Source organism: Geotrypetes seraphini, chromosome 9, assembly GCF_902459505.1.
Source record: "Geotrypetes seraphini chromosome 9, aGeoSer1.1, whole genome shotgun sequence".
NCBI classification, from domain to species: Eukaryota; Metazoa; Chordata; class Amphibia; order Gymnophiona; family Dermophiidae; genus Geotrypetes; species Geotrypetes seraphini.
The window spans coordinates 130,973,805-130,996,495 of NC_047092.1; the positions used below are offsets into that span (position 1 = coordinate 130,973,805).

The 22,691-nt window shown below is 45.7% G+C and overlaps 1 protein-coding gene across 6 annotated transcripts in view; it reads left to right on the forward strand.

The window, feature by feature from the left end:
• Positions 1-22,691, forward strand: part of ANKMY1 (ankyrin repeat and MYND domain containing 1) — a 283,242-nt gene that overhangs the window by 155,525 nt on the left and 105,026 nt on the right. For 5 of the 6 annotated variants that reach the window (XM_033959160.1, XM_033959159.1, XM_033959162.1 and 2 more), the window contains one exon: positions 11,227-11,358. The exons of the other annotated variant lie outside the window; for it this stretch is intronic. In XM_033959160.1, the coding sequence (XP_033815051.1) occupies positions 11,227-11,358 (132 nt within the window). The remainder of the gene's footprint in view (positions 1-11,226; positions 11,359-22,691) is intronic. 6 annotated transcript variants of the gene reach the window in all.

Consider the following 22,691-nt stretch of genomic DNA (forward strand, 5'->3'; position numbering starts at 1 on the left):
ATGGCCACATTACTGATCATAGTGTAAAGGCCATAGCTGCATCAGTAGCCCACTTCTGCTCTGCATCCTTGAAGAAATTTGCAAGGCAGCACCATGGTCATCCATCGACACCTTCACCGTTCACTACGATCTGGAGCAAAAATCCAGGTGGACTAGCAGGTTTGGACAAGCAGTTCTGCAAAATCTTTTTAGAACTTGAATGCAAGCTCTGTCCTCTGTCCCTTTTCTTCACCATGTTCACTTTCTACTTCAGTTACCAACCTCATTTATAAATTTGTGAGCCTGGCAACTAGTGATTCCCAGATGTGAGAATATTATGCCTGCTGTCCTCAGAGAACACCTGGTACAGGCAAGTAACTTTGCTTTAAAACCTGATGCCCTTTGTTTCTAACCAGTTCAATCACTTTGAATATCGGCCCATAAGTGTTTTAAATAATTGGTTCTGTGTACCCATCCAACGTTTCTTCCCAAGGTTGTGTTGAAGGTCCATCTTAAGCAGTCAGTAATCCTTCATTCTTATTTACAGAACCTCATACCCACAATGGTGAAAGCACACTGCATGCTTTAGACTGCATGAAATCCTTGGCCTTCTATCTAGAGTGAACAAAAATCCAAAGAAAATCCACCCAGTGTTTTGTTTCTTTTGACATGAACATAATAGGAACTACCATCAGCAACACAAACACTTTCCAACTGGTTACCAGACTGCACTTGTCTTAAGAACATAAGAACATAAGTAGTCGCCTCCGCCGGGGCAGACCAGAGGTCCATCCCGCCCAGCGGTCCGCTCACGCGGCGGCCCATCAGGCATATTGCCTGAGCAGCGGTCCCTGACTAATTTTATACCTACCTCTACACTTATCTCTAAACCTTCCACTGCTCTTATCTGTACCCCTCAATCCCTTTGTCCTCCAGGAACCTATCCAGGTCTTCCTTGAAACCCTGTACTGTGCTATTTCCTATCACGGCCTCCGGAAGGGTGTTCCATGTGTCCACCACCCTCTGTGTGAAAAAGAATTTCCTTGCGTTTGTTCTAAACCTGTCCCCCTTCAATTTCATCGAGTGTCCCCTTGTTCTTGTGGTTTCTTTCAAATTGAAAAATCTGTCCTTGTCAACCTTTTCGATGCCCCTCAGGATCTTGAAGGTCTCTATCATATCTCCTCTGAGTCTCCGCTTTTCCAGGGAGAACAGCCCCAGCTTCTTCAGTCTGTCAGTGTATGTAAGGTTTTCCATACCCTTAATCAGTTTAGTTGCTCTTCTCTGGACTCCCTCAAGCATTGCCATGTCCTTTTTGAGGTACGGTGACCAGTACTGTACACAGTATTCCAGATGCGGGTGCACCATAGCCCGGTACAGTGGCAGGATGACTTCCTTCGTTCTGGTCGAGATACCCTTCTTAATGATACCTAACATTTGGTTTGCTTTCCTCGAGGCTGTGGCGCACTGTGCCGACGCCTTCAATGTCGTGTCTACCATCACTCCCAGGTCTCTTTCTAGCTTACTGACCCCTAGCATTGATCCCCCCATTTTGTAAGTGAACATCGGGTTCCTTCTCCCTATATGCATGACCTTGCATTTCCCTACGTTGAAGCTCATTTGCCACTTTTTCGCCCATTCTTCCAGTGTCGTAAGATCCCTTTGGAGATCCTCGCAATCTACCGTGGTTTCAACCTTGCTGAATAGTTTGGTGTCATCTGCGAATTTGATGACCTCGCATTTTGTTCCCGCCTCCAGGTCGTCAATGAATATGTTAAACAGGAGCGGTCCCAGCACTGACCCTTGAGGAACCCTGCTCGTGACCCCTTGCCAGTCCGAGTAGTGGCCCTTTACACCAACCCTCTGCTTCCTGTCTGCCAGCCAGTTTTTGATCCATCGGTGGACCTCCCCTCGCACCCCGTGATTCCATAGCTTCCTGAGCAACCGCTCATGTGGTACCTTATCGAAGGCTTTCTGGAAGTCTAGGTAAATTATGTCTATGGGTTCACCTTTGTCCACCTGGCTATTTACCCCCTCAAAGAAGTACAACAAGTTTGTGAGGCACGACCTACCCTTGCAGAACCCATGCTGGCTCGACCTTAGCTGTCCATTTTTTTTTATATGATCACAGATGCTGTCCTTAATCAGCGCCTCCATCATCTTTCCCGGGACCAATGTGAGGCTCACCGGCCTATAGTTTCCCGGGTCGCCCCTTGAACCCTTCTTGAAGATGGGCGTGACATTAGCTATTTTCCAGTCCTCCGGGATCTCTCCAGTTTTTAGGGATAGGTTGCATATTTGCTGAAGTGTCTCTGCTATTTCATTCCTTAATTCCTTGAGCACCCTTGGGTGAATGCCGTCCGGACCTGGCGACTTGTCGCTCTTTAGCTTGTCTATCTGCCTGAGGACATCCTCCTGGCTCACCTCTAGTTGGACCAGCTTGCTATCTTGATCTCCATTTTCTATTGCCTCTGGTTCCGGAATGTTGGATGTGTCCTCCCTCGTGAAGACCGACATAAAGAAGTCATTTAACTTGTCAGCTATTTCATTTTCCTCCCTCACTACTCCCTTTCTATCCCCATCATCCAAGGGCCCCACTTCCTCCCTCGCTGGTTGCTTTCCCTTTACGTACCTGAAGAATGATTTGAAATTTTTTGCCTCTCCCGCTAGTCTCTCTTCATATTCCCTCTTTGCTCTCCTAACCACTCGGTGGCACTCCTTCTGGCTTTCCTTGTGTTCCTTTTGGTTGGCCTGCGTTTGGTCCTGTTTCCATTTTTTGAACGATGCTTTCTTGTCACTGATCGCCTTTTTTACAGCAGCCGTTATCCATGCTGGGTTCTTTATTCGATTTTTCTTGCACTCTTTTCTGAACCTGGGGACGTACAGGTTCTGTGCTTCGTGCACCGTACGCTTGAGCAGTGTCCAGGCGCTTTCTACGGACTCTATCTTCCTTGTGCTGCCATTGAGTTTCTTCCCCACCATTTTCCTCATTGCATCATAATTCCCTTTTCTGAAGTTGAGCGCTGTTGTTGTGGTTCTTTTCACCCTGGATGATCCCAGTTCTAGTCTGCACTGGATCATGTTATGATCGCTGTTCCCCAGTGGGTCTAATACTGCTACTTCCTTTGCAGGTCCCCCCAGTCCACTGAAGATTAGATCAAGAGTAGCTTCTCCTCGTGTAGGTTCCGTGACCAGCTGCTCCAGGAAACAGTCCCTCGTGGCTTCCAGGAATTTGGTCTCTCTCACGCAACATGAGTGCCCGATACTCCAGTCTATCCCAGGGTAGTTGAAGTCCCCCATCACCACCACACTTCCATTCTTGCATACCTGCCGCAGTTCAGTCTCCAGGTCCCGGTCGATTTCTTCCGATTGGCCAGGCGGACGATAGTATAGACCCAATTTGATGTCTGCTCCAGATCCTCCTGGTAGCTTAACCCATATTGATTCCAAGCCGTCCGCCCTTACTGCTGTTTCCATTTTGGTTGAGGGTATGGAGTCCTTTATGTATAGCGCTATTCCTCCACCCTTCTTGTGTGTCCTGTCTCTCCTGTAGAGTTTGTACCCTGGTATGACCACATCCCATTTATTGTCATCAGTCCACCATGTTTCTGTGATTCCAATTATGTCTAGGGCTTTTTGACTGGCTATAATTTCCAACTCTCCCATTTTGGCCCTGAGGCTCCTCGCATTTGTGTAGAGGCAATATAGGTCCTGATTTGTCGCCCGCCCTGCTGTTTTCTTTCCATGGCTCGGCGCTCCCACCTGGCTTGCCTTTACTCGGTCATCCACCTCCCTTGGCGTGTCCGTTTTGCCCCCAGCCAGTATCCCCTTTTTTGGATGGTCCCCTGGCTCCCATTGTTCTCTCTCGACCCTGCCTGTTAGATTCATTTGGGCACTGGGCCCCTGCATTGCATCTGTGGGCTCTTTTTCTGAAGATTTCCACTCAGTCCCTTTGTCCAAAAATTTCCTCTCAGTGTCTTTGTCCAAGATTTTCCTCTCAGTCCCATCTGTGGGTCCTTTTTCTGAAGGTTCCCACTCAGCCCCTTTGTCCAAAAGTTCCCTCCCAGTCCCTTTGTCCAAAAAGTCCCTCTCAGCCCCTTTGTCCAAGAGTTCCCACTCAGTCCCTTTGCCCAAAAGTGTCCACTCAGTCCCTTTGTCCAAGAAGCCCCTCATAGTCCCTTTGCCCAAGAATTTCCTCTCAGTCCCTTTGTCCAAAAGATCCCACTCGGTCCCAAGCTCTCTTTTGCAATGTCCTTGCTCAGTATCATTTTTTGATACCAATGTCCGGTGTGTCGAGGCCAGATCGACTTCCGGCTTTCCCCTACTCCTCAGTTTAAAGCTAGGTCTATGGCGTTTTGGATGTTTCTTGCCAGCAGCCTCGTCCCAGCCGTGCTCAGGTGCAGTCCGTCTCTCCTGTAGAGCTTGTTCTTCCCCAAGAAGGTCGTCCAGTTTCGAACAAAATGGAAACCCTCCTCCTCGCACCATCTCCTCAGCCATCCGTTCATTGCTTGTAGTTCGCTCTGTCTCCTTGCGTCTGCTCTCGGTACTGGCAGGATCTCCGAGAAGGCTATCCTCTTTGATCTCAGCTTCAGTTTCCGCCCCAGGATCCTAAACTGCTCAGTCAGTGTAGTCCGGTTGAAATTTTTCCTGCTGACGTCGTTGGTTCCAATGTGGATTACAACTGCCGTCTCCTCCGTCTCGGCTCCCTCCAGGATTCTTTCAATTCTGCTGATGACGTCCGTTGTTCTTGCCCCCGGGAGACATGTCACTAGTCGGTCCTCCCTCCCTCCGGCAATGTGACTGTCCACTTCTCGCAGGATTGAGTCTCCCACTACAACAGCAGATTTCCCCTTCCTCAGATGTCTCTCTGGTCTCAGGTCCGTGTCCTCCGGGCTCTGCTGGATCTCCGCTGATCCTTCCGCCAGGTCCTGTTGGGTACCATCATCCGCTTTTTCAGACCCTACGCAAGGTCCCACTCTCATGGTGTCTGGTGGATCCTGACCTCCAGCTGCCGGTTCCCGTCTGATACGCTGGTGGTCCTGTGCCTCCGCCATCTGCCAGGCCTCCTCTATGAACTTCTCGAGCTCTCTGACTTGTTCTGTGATGTGGCTCTCTCTGGTAGTATCCTCCGTTTCCCCACACTGTTCCTCTATGGTGCAGAGTCCCTCCAGCTCCTGGACTCTAACCTGCAGCCTTCCGACCTCCCTCTTCAGGCTATCCAGTTCCTGGCATCGATTGCATATGTATGCCTGCCTCCCAGAGGGGAGGTAGTCATACATATGACATTCGATGCAGTATACTGGGTAGCCCTGCTGGATTCCTGCAGCCTCCATTTCTCTGTTTTCTTTCCTATGTTCTGTACGAGAAGAGAGAGAAAGAGAATGAGAATGAATAGAGAATAAAGTAGAGAAAATGTACCTCAGGAATTTCTCTACTGGGCTGCCTGTGCTCCTGGCTCCTCCTTAAGGCAGCGCGCCGTTGGCTCCCTGCCTTTTAAGGGGGAACCCGGCTGAAGCCGCTGACACGGTGTGGGTGGGCGGAGCTAGCTCTCGCCCGCCCCTTGCTCACCGCGTCCCCCTCGCCTTCCTCCTCTCCTGCTCGCCGCCGCTGGAATCGGCAGCGAGCCCTGCAAGTTCTGCCCTCGCCTGCCTGCCTCCTCGCCTGGTGTTTGTCTCCTGGCCGCGACTCCCTGCCTTTTAAGGAGGAGCCCGGCAGAAGCCGCTGACGCGGTGTGGGTGGGCGGAGCTAGCTCTCGCCCGCCCCTGGCTCACCGCGTCCCCCTCGCCTTTCTCCTCTCCTGCTCGCCGCCGCTGGAATCGGCAGTGAGCCCTGCAAGTTCTGCCCTCGCCTGCCTGCCTCCTCGCCTGGTGTTTGTCTCCTGGCCGCGGCTCCCTGCCTTTTAAGGGGGAGCCCGGCTGAAGCCGCTAACGCGGTGTGGGTGGGCGGAGCTAGCTCTCGCCCGCCCCTGGCTCACCGCGTCCCCCTCGCCTTCCTCCTCTCCTGCTCGCCGCTGCTGGAATCGGCAGCGATCCCTGCAAGTCCTGCCCTCGCCTGCCTGCCTCCTCGCCTGGTGTTCTTGTATGTAGTGATGTAGTGGGGGGGGGGTTGATGCTCTCGGTGGTGACACCCACCATCTCCACACTGTATGCCCTCTGCTCTTATCTGCCACTTGAGTGCCTCTGCCCCTTGCTGCATGGTGCACCCACCCCCACGTACCTCTTGAAATATTCACTGGTGCAAGCAGCATCTTCCACATTCTGCTTGCGCTGGCCTCAGCTCCATTCTGACATTATGTCCTGGTCATGCAACCAGGAAATGATGTCAGAAGGGAGCCGAGCTGGCATGAGTAGTAGGTAGAAGATGCTACTCACTCTAGTAAACATTTCAAGAGGTATGCAGAGAAGAGGAGAGGCACCGATGCTTCCGTGAAGACAGCACTTGGGGCGATCCACCACCGGCCCTTACTACACCTCCACAGCCTTGTAGCTAATATTCCCTTCTTAGCAAAAATTACAGCAAAAATAGTTTTCAACCAAATTTCAAAATAACAATTTGTCAAAAAAACAAAAGAATTGCATCCGAACCAAACAGGTTTTAGACAAAACCATTCAATGGAACATTCATTAATAGGGCTGACCACAACCATCCTATACTATTTAGATCACTGGATTTGTCTGCTGCGTTTGATACCATTGATCATTACAACATGTTGACTATTGATACCATTGACTATTACAATGTGTTAGAGCAATATGAATCACTGATCAAGTAATGGATTGGTTCAACATCCAACATATACTCTAATGAGTATGGCATACCTCAGGGATCTATTCTATCGCTTGTTCTATTTAATATTTTTCTGGCTTCCCTACTGACTCTTGGTCAGTCGATTATATTGTCAATGTTCAGTTATGCTGACAGTGTCCAGTTACTTCATCTAGATGACAAACGAGATCAAAAAGTTGAAAAAATATGAAATTCGCTGAATGACAACATATTAGCATGGAACAGCAAAACAAAAACAAAGCTTTTCCATGCAAGGATAGACTCTCCCTTATAAGCCCTATTCATCTCAAATCAACCCCGCTACAAATAGTAACATCTATTAAACTGTTAGGTGTCATCTTTGACATCAAACTATCATACCATGAACAGATCAGTGCAGTCATGCAGAAATGTTTCTATAGACTGAGCATGATGCGTTCCCTTACAAATTTCCTTAACTCACCATCTATAAACTTCTTAATACATCCCCTTGTAATCTCACAATTCGACTACTGCAACGCATTGTACAAAGGTATAACACAAAAAGAACTAAAACATTTGTAGATAGTATAAAACACGTCAATTAAATTCATGGCAAAGAGATACAATCATGTGACTCCACTATTGATTAAAGCACACTGGCTTCCAATTGCACATAGAATCATATATAAAATTCTTCTTCTAACCTTTAAATCTTGAGCAACTAATTTCCCTGAATTTATAAATAGACATCTTATACTATACGCTCCATTAAGATCTCTCAACAATTTCTCAGCATCTGTTATCCATTCCATCATTAAGACATATAAACACTGGGGTCCTTTTACTAAGGCGTGCTAACAATTAGCGTGCACTAATCGTTAGCGCACACTAAATCAATTAGCGTGAACTAAATTTGGCTAGCGCGCCTTAGTTAAAGAGGGGGACAATACATTCAACAATCTTTTCAGTAACTGTACCCTTAACTCTGGAATTCCGCACCAATCCATTTAAGGGAAGAAATGTCTGTAGTCCTTTTTAAATCAAAACTAAAGGCATACCTATGTAAGGACACCTTAGACTTTTATAACTGTCCTATTAAGAATGCCCTGAGATTAACTTTCAGTCTAATTATCAGACTAGATCCCCCTCCATACATGCTTACCATATATGTTTCTGTCCTATTTCTAATGTAGTTCTTGCCCTTCTCCTCTTGTTCCTGTATGTCTGTTTGACTAAATTTAGTCTCACTATGTTTGTTTGACATATTTTATGTAATACCTATTTTAAATGTACTCTGCGTAGAAATCTGAATAGGTGGAATAATAAATTTTAAATAAAATTGGAAACTTGGATCTAGAGGGTCAAGTCACAGTTCATTATGTCAGTGCTAAGGCTGCATTGGTAGCTCAATTTAGGTCTCCAAAGGGATATCTGCAGGCCTTTTTGTCCCTGAACAGCTAAGTACTTTTTTGGTTGTTTCAAGAATATGTGGATAGAGTTTTTAAGAATTTTTGGTGATAATATTCACTTAATTTTGTAACAAATAAATTAATTAAAAAATCAACAAGGTTTTTGAACCGATGATAAAATTCCTATCCCAGTAAGACACTCATTGGAGGGTGAGGTTTGGGTATTTGAGGTCCTTTTCCTTGTTTTTGAATAAATAAAATACACCATAGGTACATGAACTCTCTCTCACCTCTTTTGGAAATAGTTTATATAATACCTATTTTAAATGTACTCCGCTTAGAAATCTGAATAGGCGGAATAACAAATTTTAAATAAACCTGGAAACTTGGATCTAGAGGGTTAAGTCACAGTTCATTATGTCAGTGCTATGGCTCCATTAGTAGCTCAATTTAGGTCTCCAGGGAAGAAATTGGTATGACTGTGACGTGGACATTTCCATACATTCACTTGGAGCAGAAGGGCAAAAGTTTGCTTGCTCTTTATTTTCAGTATGAATACAGACCATGAAAGTGGGGCCTCATGATCCTTTTGACTTTTTGGGTTTTAAGCAGGAGGTGTCAAAAGTTGCCACAGGGATAACTGGCTTGTGGCAGCCAAGTGTTCATAACGACATCGCTTTTTGATCCTTCGATGTTGGCTCTTCCTATTATTGCAGAATTCACCAAGCATTGGATTGTTCATCCCTTAATGGGGAACATAGCTGGGTTTAGACCATCATGAAACAGGTTAGTATTACACTACTGATGATGTGTCATTGCGATAGTAATTCTCAGTACGAGAGGAATCGCAGGGTCAGACATTTGGTATATGTGCTTGGTTGAGGAGTCAATGGGGCAAAGCTACCATCTGTGGGATTATGACTGAACACCTCTAAGTCAGAATCCCTCCCCCCCCAATTGATCGGAACGAAATTAGGTTCAAGGAGGAATATGCATTGAACTAGATATAACAAGCAATTGCATCAAAATATTTCACCACATCAACAATTTTAAAATAAATACATCTTCAAAAGTTTTCTAACCATAAAATAATTAAAGCACATATTGCCACAAGTAAGCTGTTCCACATTTGTGCAGCAAGAAACATGTAAGAATGAGATTAAGGCAATTCCAAAATCAAATAATTACATCTAGGAAAAGAGTATAATATCAATAAGCTTACCAGAGAAGCTAGACTCTGAAGAAGAGCTATTAAGGTCCAAATTATCTAAATGGCACCATACATTAGGTGGCGGTAAGCACCCTACCATCGTCTAACTTAATTATTATAATTTGTTCAATTGGCACAGCAATTGACTGCACCAATTAGAAACCAATTAAAACACTGTTAAAAAATGGTGGTGCCCACAGGTGTCTCCAAAAATGGCGGTGCCCACAGGTGTCTCCAAAAATGACGCCATTGATCCAACTAAGGAGGTGCCCTATGGCCAATATAGTTATTTAGATGCCATTGGCTTGAGTCCTAGCAACTTGATGAATTATAGATCTAAAAAGAGATTGTTTTTGTGCTAGTCCGGTAAGGTCCTCCAGCGTCATCTCCATGGTTGTTTTCAACATGTCCAGCCATCTGATTACAGACCGCCCTCTTCACCTGGTTCATTTGATCATCCCAAACATAATGTCCTTCTCCAATGATCTTTCTATTCTGATAGTGTGACCAAAATAAGACAATCATAACTTCAACAACTGGGCTTTGAGTGACAGAGTTTGATCTCTTCCAGAATCAATTTGTTAATTCTTCTGATGGTCCAGGCATGCATAAAATTCTTCTCCAGCACCAAAGCTCAAATGAGTCGATCTTTTTCTGTCTTGTTTCCATAGTGTCAAGCTTTTGCATCCGCAATTACCAGAAGTGGCTTTAGGCACCTCTATAGACACGATTCTAATAAAAGATAGGCATCAGAAATATAGGCCTTTAAAACACTGGCCATGATTCTTTAAAAGGCATTGTTGTGTGACTGGTCCTGCTTTTGTAAGCGACCATTTAGAGAATTTGGGCCTAAGAGTTTTAAAAATTAGACAGACTGTTTTAGATTTTATATGAGACCTTACTGGAAGCCACTGTAAACTAGCCAATAAAGGAGTCACTGAATAAAGTGAGATTTACAAAATGTCAATTTAGCAGTTGTATTTTGAAACAGCTGAATCTTGTCTATTACACTAATGCTCACAGAAGGACTCTTGACACAACTTAGCCAGAAAGTCCACTTGAATCTATTGGGTTTTAGAATCCAACTCCTTTCCTCCTAGACCAGGGGTGGGCAACGAGGGCGCAATCCAGTCAGGTTTTCAAGATTTCCCCAATGAATATGCATGAGATCTATTTGCATGCACTGTCTCCATTGTATGCAAATAGATCTGGTGCATATTTATTGGGGAAATCCTGAAAATCCGACTGTATTGCAGCCCTCATTACTCACCCCTACCCTAGACCCTTTTTTTTTTCAGTTCCATGCTGCCTTCTAAAAAAACAAAAACAAAACAGAGAAAATTATAGAAATGTCTTGTTGCCACCAAAAAAGTTTTTGGTGTCTGCCTGTTGCAGCATAACTTGTTGCATTGTTTCCCCTTTTTCTATTGAAAACAGTCTGTAGCTAGTGATTTCCATCTGTGAGGATGTAGCAATCATTGACTAAATTAAGTTACCTATAATAGATGCTCTCTGAAGACAGTAGGATTTAAATCCTCACAACCCCTTCCACTACCTCGAAGAGTCGTATTCTTCTAGCTTGTAATGAACCAAGTAGGTCCCATACGTATAACAGCAACAAGTAGGAACAGGCTCACATGCACAGTAGGCCTACTCAAAGGCTTCAGAAAACATTACTCGGGGTAGTACTGTACTTCTTGTGCTAGACTCTGTCATTTGTATGCAAAGGTTTAAGTATTGCTGTTCTCAAAGAGTACCTACTAAATATATGAAAATTATTTTTCTACAATCTGCCTTTATGTCTTTTATGTTATATCCCCCTTTGTTACTCAGCACAGTCTACCTTTATAAAGATATTTTCAAATCTTTTCATATTTTTTGCAGGTTATAAAGGAACTTTTAGAAAATGGAGCTGATCCAAATTTAGCACTGGGCAAAGGTGTAGAAAGTGCACTATGCTCTGCTCTTAGTACTGCCTTTGAGCAGAGTAGTAATCTACAAGCTAACATCTCTCTGGTAAGAAACAAAATAATGACATTTTTAACTTACCATACATACTCAACTATAAGGCAAGATTTTTGGGCCCATAAATTGGGATCTTGGCTTATAGTTGAGTTAGAAGAAATTCCATGCCTCACTCCCTTGAAGTTCTTGCTCCCATCGCCTCCCGTGGTGACCGCCATTTCAATCTCGTTCCCTTCCAGTCCCCCTATCTTCCACCCTTAATGACTAGCATTTCACTCTCCTTCCCTTCCTATCCTCTAGCGGTGACCGTTCACCGCGCATCTTTTAATGTTTTGATCTTTGCCGGCAGCAGAGTGACTGATACACTGTTCATGCCAGCCTCACAACTCTTCCTTATGATTTACTCTGCCTATGCAGAAAAAGGAAGTTGCATCAGAAGAAAGGGCTGTGAGGCCAGTGCAAGTAGTGTATCAGTCACACTAATTGCTGCCAGGGAAGATCAGAACATCAAAAGGTACATAGCACACAGTCACCACAGGGGAACGGGAAGGGAAGGAGAGAAAAATACTGGTCACTGTGGGCGGGGAGGGGGGATGAGAGAATGCAGTACTGGAAGTTTTTAATTGGCAGGGCCTGGAGATCTGCAAAAGTTACATCAGAGGTGTGCCATCCATGTCAGTCACTTCAGGGGGGGGAGAGCGAGAGCAGGCATGGTGGGAAGAGGGCAAAAATGCTACACATCAAGTTAGTTTGGTGCCATCAATTCGTGTTTGAGCCTAACGACTTGATGAATTATAGATCTGATAAGAAATGGTTTTGTGCTTCAGACTGCTAGGTACTGGATATTATTCAGAATGGGTACAATCTTGAGTTCTTTCATCCCCTTTCAGACCTCTTCGTGGATTCTCCTGTGGGAAAGCCAGAGAAAGTGGTCAAAGACCAAGCAACAGTGAAAAGGCTACTAGATCTAGCAGCCATAAAAGCTATCCCGGACACAGAGTCGGGCTTGGGCAGATACTCCATATACTTTATTGTGCCCAAAAGAGACTCATAAGACTGAAGGCCAATTCTGGGTCTGAAGTTAGTCAGTGCTGCCCTCAAGCTATTGCTTGGAAATGTGAGGTCGTTCATTGCCTCAGTGGTGCCGAGGGAATTTCTTGCCTTGCTGGATTTGACATAGCTTATCTGCATATCCCCATTTTTCTGGATCGCAGGAAGTTCTTGAGGTTCCACATTCTGGAGGTTCCAGTTCAGCCCTTCTGTCTGGGCTGGCCATACCTGGACAATTGGCTAATATGAGCTCCATCTAAAGGAAGGACAGCAATACAGTGCGTAGTCCAACTTTTTCAGAGTCTAGGCAGGGTCATAAACTTCTAAAAAAAAAAAAAGAGCTACCTGGTACCAACACAGTTCTTGGAGTATCTGGGCATCTGTTTCAACAGGAAAGACAACAAATATTTACTCTCGGAAGCTCGCAGAATAGTAGCATAGTAAATGACAGCAGATAAAGACCCAAATGGTCCATCCAGTCTGCCTAACCTGAATCAATTTAAATTATTATTTTCTTCTTAGTTATTTCTGGGCAAGAATCCAAAGCTCTACCCGGTACTGTGCATGGGTTCCAACTAAAGAAGTCTCCGTCAAAGCTCACACCAGCACATCTACACCCTCCCAGCCATTGAAGCCCTCTCCAGCCCATCCTCAACCAAACGGCCATATACAGACACAGACCATTCAAGTCTGCCCAGTACTGGCCTTAGTCCTTCAATATTTACTATTATTTTATGATTCTAGATCCTATGGGGTAATAATAAAAAAAAAAGTTTAAAAAGTGTCCTAAGTGGCTACTTGGACGATCAAAAAGCCTGTTCGTCCAAGTACCCATAACTAAAGTTGGTTTTTAGACGTATCTAAAAGCAACTTAGGCCTTTCCCCTGCCTCTAGACGCACAGAGAGAAAAGAGGTGTGTTTAGAGGAGGGGAAAGGGCAGGCAGTGGGCGGGAGGTGGGCCGACCTACACCTAGGCGTACAACAGGTATAACCAAAACAGTTACAGGTTGCCTAGTCGGCACTTAGATCTTTTTGACTTAGACAAAATAAAACCAGGTCTAAGTGCCGAAAAAGGGGCCGCTGAGCTGATGGCCGCTGGCGCCATCAGTTCAGCGGCCCGGCAACCTAACCATCGTGGCAGGAAAGATGCCTCATCTCCCCTACTGCGATGCCATCACTCCTCTACCTGAACTGCCGCGACCCGCGACAGTTCGGGTAGAGGAGTGATGGCATTGCGGTAGGGGAGATGAGGCATCTCTCCTGCCACGATGGCTTACTCCCCCCCACGCACACAACATCGGGGCAAGAGGGAGCCCAAGCCCTCTTGCCCCGCCGACTCCCCGCCGATATCAGGGCAAGAGGGAGCCCAAGCCCTCTTGCCCCGCCAACTCCCCGACGATATCGGGGCAAGAGGGAGCCCAAGTCCTCTTGCCCCGCCGATCGTGCCCAGGCCGATCGTGGCTCAGGAGACCCCCCTACCCCCCCGACTCAATCAGGCCAGGAGGGAACCCAAGCCCTCCTGGCCCAGGCGACCCCCTACCCCCACCCCCCACTACATTATGGGCAGGAGGGATCCCAGGCCCTAATGCCCTTGGTGAACCCCCTCCCCCCAACATCTGCCCCCCCCAGCCGACCCGCGACCTCCCGGCCGACCCCATGACCCCCCATCCCCACCCCCTTCCCCTTACCTTTTTAACATTGGCCGGACAGACGGGTGCCAAACCCGTCCGTCCGTCCGGCAGCCCACATCAGAATGGGGCTGGATTGGCCCAGCCGCCCAAAGCCCTACCTACTGGTGGGGCCTAAGGCGCCTGGACCAATCAGAATAGGCCCGGGAGCCTTAGGCCCCTCCTGTTGGGGGTAGGGGGGGTTCATCAAGGGCATTAGGGCCTGGGATCCCTCCTGCCCATAATGTAGTGGGGGGTGGGGGTAGGACATTTGGGGCTTAGGCGTTTTTTTGTTTCATTATGGCTAAAAAGTGTAGACGTGATGTGGGTGTACTTTTAGACATAGTGGAGATTGGACGTTTAGGCAGAGGAAGGCCATAATCAAAACATGGATGTTTGTTTTGGTTATGGACACTTTCCCTGCTTCTGGGTTAAACGTATAGGGACTTAGACGCTTTTTTTGATTATGCCCCTCTATGTGTTCATCCCATGTTTTTATGAACTGTCACTGTTTTCCTCTCTACCACCTCTCTGGGAAGCGCATTCCAGGCATCCACCACCCTCTCCATAATGTAGAATTTCCTTACATTGTTCTTGAGTCTACCACTCCTCAATCTCCAGAATGAAGCTCATGCATCAGATCAGGGAGTTTCAGGACAGGTGAGCACCGACAGCTTGGCATTATTTACAGGTGTTGGAGGTAAATGGTGGTAATAATAGATGTCCCCTGGGTGAGAGCACATATACGTATTCTCTAGCACTCACTGTTATCCTGCTGGCCCCACAAATGAATGCACTGCAGATTCCACTGCCTTGGAAAATTGAAGAGCATCACAGTTCGAACTGGTGGCTGGAACCACAGTCTCTATCCAGGAAGTGCTACTTTGCATATCCACTTGGGTGATTCTGACGATGGATGCCAGCCTTTACAGCAGGGGAGCTCGGAAGCTCACTGTGGGATAAGGGGGTATGAGTTTTCTCAGATGATGCAATGGCAGTAGCCTAAGTTAATCAGCAGGGAGGCATCAAGATGCTCCTCTATGGTTGGAGGCCCAAATGCTGTTTCAATGGGAGGGCACTCTAGGCAGCACATCTATCGGGAGTGGACAACATGCAAGCAGATTTCCTCAGCCAACAGACTCTGGATCTCGGAGAATGAATTCTATCTCAGGAAGTGTTCTACAGCATTATAAAGGGTCTAGCTGTTTCAGCATGGCTATTTTAACACAGTCAGTTCAGCATGGCTGTTTCAGCCAGCATGGTTCAGCATGGCCATCTAACTGCGGCTGTTTCATCATGGCCATTGTAATAGTGAGCACTTACCTTGATGAAGCTGCAAGGTTTGAAAGAAAGGGTGGAATAGTTCCCCTCACACCCTCCCCCCCCACTAGTGATTCTTTCATAGAAACATGATGGCAGATAAAGGCCAAATGGCCCATCCAGTCTGCCCATCCACATTAACCATTATCTCTTCCTCTCTCTTAAAAGATCCCACCGTGGTTTTCTCCTGCTGCAGACACTTCCTAATTCACAGTCGATATCTTCGCCAGAGAATTTTCTGAAATTTGTCGTGCTCTGCTGATTTCGCATTCATGGTCTCGTGCTAGGGGCGCGCTTCGGAAATGGATTGCTATTAGTGTTTAGCCTGTAGCTGGTAGTGTGCAACCTGTTGGCACTTGCTTTTCTGCTGGGCTGGTAGCCAGCAGTATCTAAAACCATCCTCCCTCTCCCCACAAGACTCACGCACCATTCTCTTAGCACTGGCAACAGTTGTTGCTGCTGAGGTGACGTGCGGCGGTAGTGGGTCTCTTGCTGTTTTCATGTTGGTTTGAGGTTGAGGGACGGCTGAAGATAAGGATGCCAAGTATCGGGGGGGGGGGGTATTCTCTCCATAAGACGCACCCTTATTTCCACCAACTTTTTTGGGGGGAAAAAAGTGTGTCTTATAGAGCGAAAAATACGGTAGGTCTAAATCAAGTAGTTTTGAATTGGTTTATTAAATTCCTGGTACTACAATCTTATGAGATACACTTGAATGATAAGACATCTTCTGCATGGAAGCCTGGATGTGGAGTTCCTCAGGACTCCCCTTTGTCACCAATACTGTTTAACATCTATATGACCTCATTGAAAAGCTTCTGTCTCATATCAGTGGAGACTATGTTTACATATGCAGACAATATCTTTATTCTGCTGGAGGTTGACCCTGATCTTAATAATCTGGTTTCAAATATAGATTGCTGTTTTTAAGCTTCAATCATGGGCAATGTCCATTCAAATGAAATTGAACACTGCTAAAACGAAACTATTAATTTGGAAATTCTTCCTGCTTCTGTCACATTGAAATCAGGTAACTCAATACAAATCGAGTTTTCTTCTAGAGTTCTTGGCATTTTCCTAGACTCATCACTTACATTCTGTGAACAGATAAAATCATTCATGAAAAAGTGCTTTTTCAGTATGTGCATGTTGAAAAAAATTAGATCACTACTTTATCAGGAACATTTTTCATTGTTGGTACAGTCCACTGTGCTTGCTCAATTGGACTATTGCAATTCTGTGTATCTGGGTATCAAGCAAGGCAACTTGCAACATCTTCAATTGTTTCAAAACATGACGGCAAAACTTATCTTTGGGAAACGAAAGTTTGATCATGTCTCTCCTTTGCTTAGAAAGCTTCATTGGCTTCCTGTTCGCTTCAGGATTCAATTTAAATGTGCAAGTATTATTTTCAAGCTTCTTTATGGAATATTTGATCCTCTGATTCCCTTACATTGGAATGCCTATAGAACCTGCTATTTGAGGAACACACAGAAGTACAAATTATCCCAGGACAAGCAGGCAGCATATTCTCACATATGGGTGACCTCACCGAAGGAGCCCCGGTACGGACCACTTTAAAAGTGCATCGTCACTTTAAGAGTTTAGAAAGTTTGCAATAGCCCGAACCGCGCATGCACGAGTGCCTTCCCACCCGATTCAGGGTGTGCGGTCCCTCAGTTTCTTAGTTTCCACGGAGCAAAGAAGTTGCATTTTCAACGGCAGTTGAAAATTTTTTCGCTGCCTTCCCATTCTCGCAGTTTCTGACTTTTCAGTCAGTTTTGTTTTTATTTCAATTTTAGTAAAAAAAACAGAAACAAAACCAATATATATTAAACCCAATTTTTTTTTTTTTTGCCGTCATCGGTTTAGCCTCGGTGGGACCTTATGGGTCGCCATACTGTTATTTCTCCACCTTAAGGCTGTTTTACCATTCAGGACACTCCTGATAATTTTCCATCCATGCGGTTGCTTTGCTGGGGTAGTTGTCTTCACTGACATCCTCCAACGGTTCTCGCAGTGTACCTCAGCCTTGCCACATTCTACTTCCCCTGTTCTTCTCGCTAGTGCATTCTCATTCGGGTTCTTCAGAAGCAGTTTCCCTTCAGTACCGTCAGGAATACGGCACCCGCCAACGTCAGGAATCTGGTGCCCAGCGCACTTCTGGTACCGCTAATCCAGCCCGCACCGAGATTGACATTGCTGCCTCGGGCCCGCTCCTACCTAGGTAAGTTGGCTCACAAGTTTCTCCTTTGGGCTTCAGGTCATTGTAGCAGTGAGTCCAATCCTGCCGACGTTGGTCATTGTAGCAATGAGTCAAGTCCTGCTGACCTCGATCAGCCCCATCTCTGGCTCCGCTTCGATATCGATGAGTGCCTCGATTCCGACATACTCATTTTCGGAGCTTGGAGCGGCACTGATGGTACCGATTAACAGGCCAATGGTACCGGTGTTTTTTCTTTCCTGCAATAACTTTCTCCACTCCGCTCCTGATGTGTGCCTTGATACCAGCATTTTCATCTCTGGAGCATAGACCCTCACCGATGGTACCAGCGGCGTAGCCAGCGGTACCCGTGTTTTCCTCTTATGCAGCAGATTTCATTCAGTACTTCGAATACATGACCAACTGTATTTTCAGTTGTTCATGCCAACGTCTTTGTCGACAATGAATCCTCCGGTGCCAGTCAGGTTTGGGTTCTTGACACTGGTAGCACTTGCACAGGAGTCTCCAATGGTTCCGCATCTCATATGAAGTGACGCCGGTCCTCTTTAACGTCTGTGTCGGTCTGGGAAGGCCCTGAAGAAATTAAACTGTCCCCAGCCTTTGACACCAAATCCCTGACATCGATTCTGTATAGTTTGGGATTTGAATCTCTGGGGGGGTGGGGGTTTGAGCAAGCCCCCAATCTCTCTGTATTGGTGGGTTTTTCAACACATGCTTTTCTTTTCCACCAGTAGTGTCTGAAGAATTATCTTTTTCAAGATTCCTTAGGGGACTGTCTGCACCTTGTGCCATTCCCTTGGAAGTTGACTTTGAAAAGTCATTCCCTTGGCATTTGACTGCAATGTCTATAGAATTTTAGATAACTTGACCTATAGTAAACTTCCCAAGGCTTTTCGGATTCCCTTCCATGATATCTTACGGGACACTTTTTATATGCCTTTAGAAACACTGAGGATGTTTCAATTAATCCCTACTGGTGGAGTCAACTCTACAGGCTAGTGTGTAGGCCTCCTCTGTATTTCTGGACAGAGTGGGCATGGCAATAGACTGGTTGGCCAATCGGCTTACCAGAATCCTATCCTGACTAACACCTCTTTTCTGTTCCAATCAGACCTGGTCTGACTTCGAGTGTCTGACCTTATCACCCACCAAGACAGGCTAGCAATTACGCCTTGTTTGGGGGACGACCTCTTTGGTGCTTCCATGGACATGCCTACTCTGTAGTTGTCTGTCCACGAGACCAGGTGGGACACTCTGTTCAAGCCCAAAAAGCTGCCTTCACCGCACTCTTCTTTTCACCGAAGATTTGCTCCTCAACCTTTTCCTCCATTCAAGGCATAGTCAACATCAACATTCAGTCTACACCTCATCCCTTCAGAGGCTGTCTTTAGTTCCTCATACATTACTGAAAGCTTATCACCTCAGCTTTCTGGTTTCTCATCTTCATAGGGCAGGGTTCTACACTCAATGTTTTCACCATGCTTTCAGACCTTTTTTCCAAGAGAGTCTGTTTTGGACTCTGAACAGTCCTTCCTTCTTCTCCTGCTGATTGCCATCAAAGAGTCCTCCTCAATTAGCAGAGTCAGGGATTCTAATCCCGTTTCTACTTGATTCCCAAGAACACCGGAGGACTGAGATTTTTCCTGGATCTCAGTTTTCATCATTTTTCTAGTCGAGAGGTACTTCATGTCTCATCTCTCCTCATTCAGAACTACTGGCTATGCTCCCTGGATCTCAAAGAAGCCTGCACACATATCCCAATTCATCCGGCTTCCAGAAAATACCTCTGATTTCAAATCAATCACTGCCAGTACAGGGTCCTTCCTTTTGGTCTGGCATCTTCTCCCAGAGTCTTCATGAAGTGTCTGATTGTGGTGGCCGCATCTCTCCACTCACACGGCCTTCAGGTCTTTCCTTTTCTGGACGACTGGTTGATCTCAGACCATCTCCTTTCTTCAGGTTCTAGGATATGAAGTCAAATTCCCCATAATCACATCTCATTCCGACTCAACATCTACAATTCATTGGGCCAATCCTAGACACCACTCTCATGGGAGCATTTCTTCCTCCAGATCACCTTCAGGCTCTCACCCGTCTGTGTCAGCAGTTGCTTCATCTTCAAACCATCTCTGCCAGGCACATGATGGTTCTTCTAGGCCACCGGGCTTCCACTGTTCATGTCACACCACTGGCAAGACTACATCTTTGCACCCCTCAGTGAACCCTTGCTCCCCTGTGGTCTCAAGCGACAGATCATCTCTCACAACATACATCTGTGACATTATCTCTTCTGCAGTTGCTTCAATGATGGATGACCTCCTCTAATCTATCCAGAGGTCTCCTTTTTTCATTTGTCCCCTCATCACAACATCATCACAACAGACACATCTTCTTATGCATGGGGGGCTCATATGGACGATCTGCAGACTCAGGGTCTTTGGACCGCCAGGGAACAGAAATTTCACATCAATTTCCTAGCACTCAGAGTGATGTTTATGCCCTCAAGGCTTTTCATCATCTTCTTTGCCCTCAAGTTTTCCTCCTTTGCACGGACAATCAAGTAGCAATATACTACATGAACAAGCAAGGAGGTACGGGCTCTATCCTGTTGTGTCAGTAGGCCCAGAACATCTGGACTTGGGCAACAGCTCACAATCTGTTCTTGAAAGCTGTCTACATTCATGGGGAGAAGAATTCCCTAGAACACAACCTCAACAGAATTCTTCAACCTCTTGAATGGACTATCAACTCTACAACTCTCCAGTCCATCTTTGCTCAATGGGGCACCCCACAAGTGGACTTGTTTGCAACTCCTCACAATCACCAGTTGCCTCAGTTTTGCTCCAGGCTTTACTCCCCTCTCCTTTTGGCAGCAGATGCTTTTACCCTGGATTGGATGGGCCTGTTTCTATATGCATTCCCTCCACTTCCTCTCATGTTGAGAACTTTATTCAAGCTCAAGAGAGAAACAGCCACCATGATTCTCTTTACTCCATGGTTCTCCCTTCTCCTTCAACTCAGCTCCAGGGATTCCATACATCTTCTAATATTTCCTACTCTGTTCCCTCAAGCTCAGAAATCACTGATTCATACCAATCTGCAATGCTTTCCCCTGACAGTTTGGTCTATCTCACTTACATCTTTCTCAGCCTGTTCATTAACTTCTGGATGTCTCCAGGAAACCAGCCACTCAACAAAAGTGGCCTAGGTTTTCTTCCTGGTGTCTTCTTTATCTTCATGTTCCACCTTCCTTGACAGTGGAATTAATCTTGGATTATTTTCTTCTTTTGTTTGACTCTAGTTTTGAGTCTATATCTTTCAGAGTTCTTTTAAGTGCTATTGCAGCTTTTCCTCTGTCAGTTGAGGGTCAACCTCTTACTGCTTATCCTCTGATTTCCAAATTCATGACAGGGGTTTTTAATGTGTAACCACACCTCATGCCTTTTCCTGTTGTTTGGGCCCTACTGTAGTCCTTTACATTTGGTTTCCAGGTTTATGAAAGGACTTTTTTCTCTGTGAAACCACCTCTACAGTCTCCACATGTTGACTCGGATCTTGCTTTAGTTCTTTCTAGTTTGTTGAAGCCCCATTTGAATCAATTGCCACAGCTCATCTTAAGTTTCTTGCCTGGAAATTGGTCTTCCTTGTTGGTCTCACCTCTGTCAGGAGGGTCGGTGAGTTACAAGCATTAGTAGCAGATTCACCCTTCACAGTTTTTCATCATGAAAAGGTGGTTCTGCATAAACGTCCAAAGTTTCTTCCAAAAGTTCTCACTTTTCATCTCAATCAGTTAATTGTTCTGCCTGTGTTTTTTCCTAAAGACCATTTGCAAAAAATAAAAAATGAACATTGATTCCATAATTAACTTTTAATTAAATTAATTCAATATTAACCTTTGAACAACTCAATTTAATTTAAATTCTACGGGGACACGCCTCAGACTTAGGAGTACATCTTTCCCAAAATGGGACTTCTTCAAGAGAAAAATGAATTGTTCTCTTGTCTCCTTATAACATCACTGGCTTATTCCCCACCTCCATACCAACTTATTAATTAACTTATTTTAAAATTTATATAACCTGCATAAATTATATAATCTACATTAATTTTTCCATATAAATACTTACTAATTTTATTCCCACTAATTCAATAATTTAATCCTTAAAAGCTTATTAAATTTAAACAGAACTTTGGCTCAGAGAGAACAATGGATTTTTAAACTAAATTCAGTTCATCCTAACGGACTAAATAAAAATTTGGAGTGGCAACATTTTTATTAATCCACCAATATATTTTAGAGCTATTGGGGGCGCTACCCACATAATATGAAGGCAGTTGTTAGTTACCAGGCGCTTTAGAACAGTTTAGCCCTGTCACTTTAAAAATAGATGACCCCGGAGCACGTATTGACGTCTTTGTTTAGTTGTCAGTATAAATAGAAGACGTGATGCCATGTTTGCTTGTTTGCTCGGGGTTATGATATGAATAAGATAACACTGTAGAGTTTGTGCTGCTCCGCCTATCCCAGGCCTGCCGGGAGCAGATTTTAAAACCCAACGGAGGGGGAAAGAGCCGCAATCGAGCCCCAGCATCGGCAGCAGCAGGATCGGCTCACCATCGGAGCCAGATCTGTGTGTGTGTGGGGAACTCATCAACCAGCACCCGCAGCCACAAATCCGGCTCTACCTCCGAGCCTTGTTCTGGCCCTGGCTCCGCCGAGCATGAGAGCCTGCTCCAGCCATCCCAGGCCTGCCAGGAGTAGATTTTAAAACCCAACGGAGGGGGAAAGAGCCGCAATCGAGCCCCAGCATCGGCAGCAGCAGGATCGGTTCACCATCGGAGCCAGATCTGTGTGTGTGTGGGGAACTCATCAACCATCACCCGCAGCCACAAATCTGTCTCTACCTCTGAGCCTCGTTCCGGCCCTGGCTCCGCCGAGCGTGAGAGCCTGCCCCGCCCATCCCAGGCCTGCTGGAAACAGATTAAACTCCAGCAAAGAGAATGGCAACTGATGACTGAAACCAAGTTCCACACGATAAGTATAACTTGCTACCTTCTACAGCATAACCTGTTACTGCATGCAAATAAGCCTGTTAATGCATGTCAATCAAAACTAGATACTG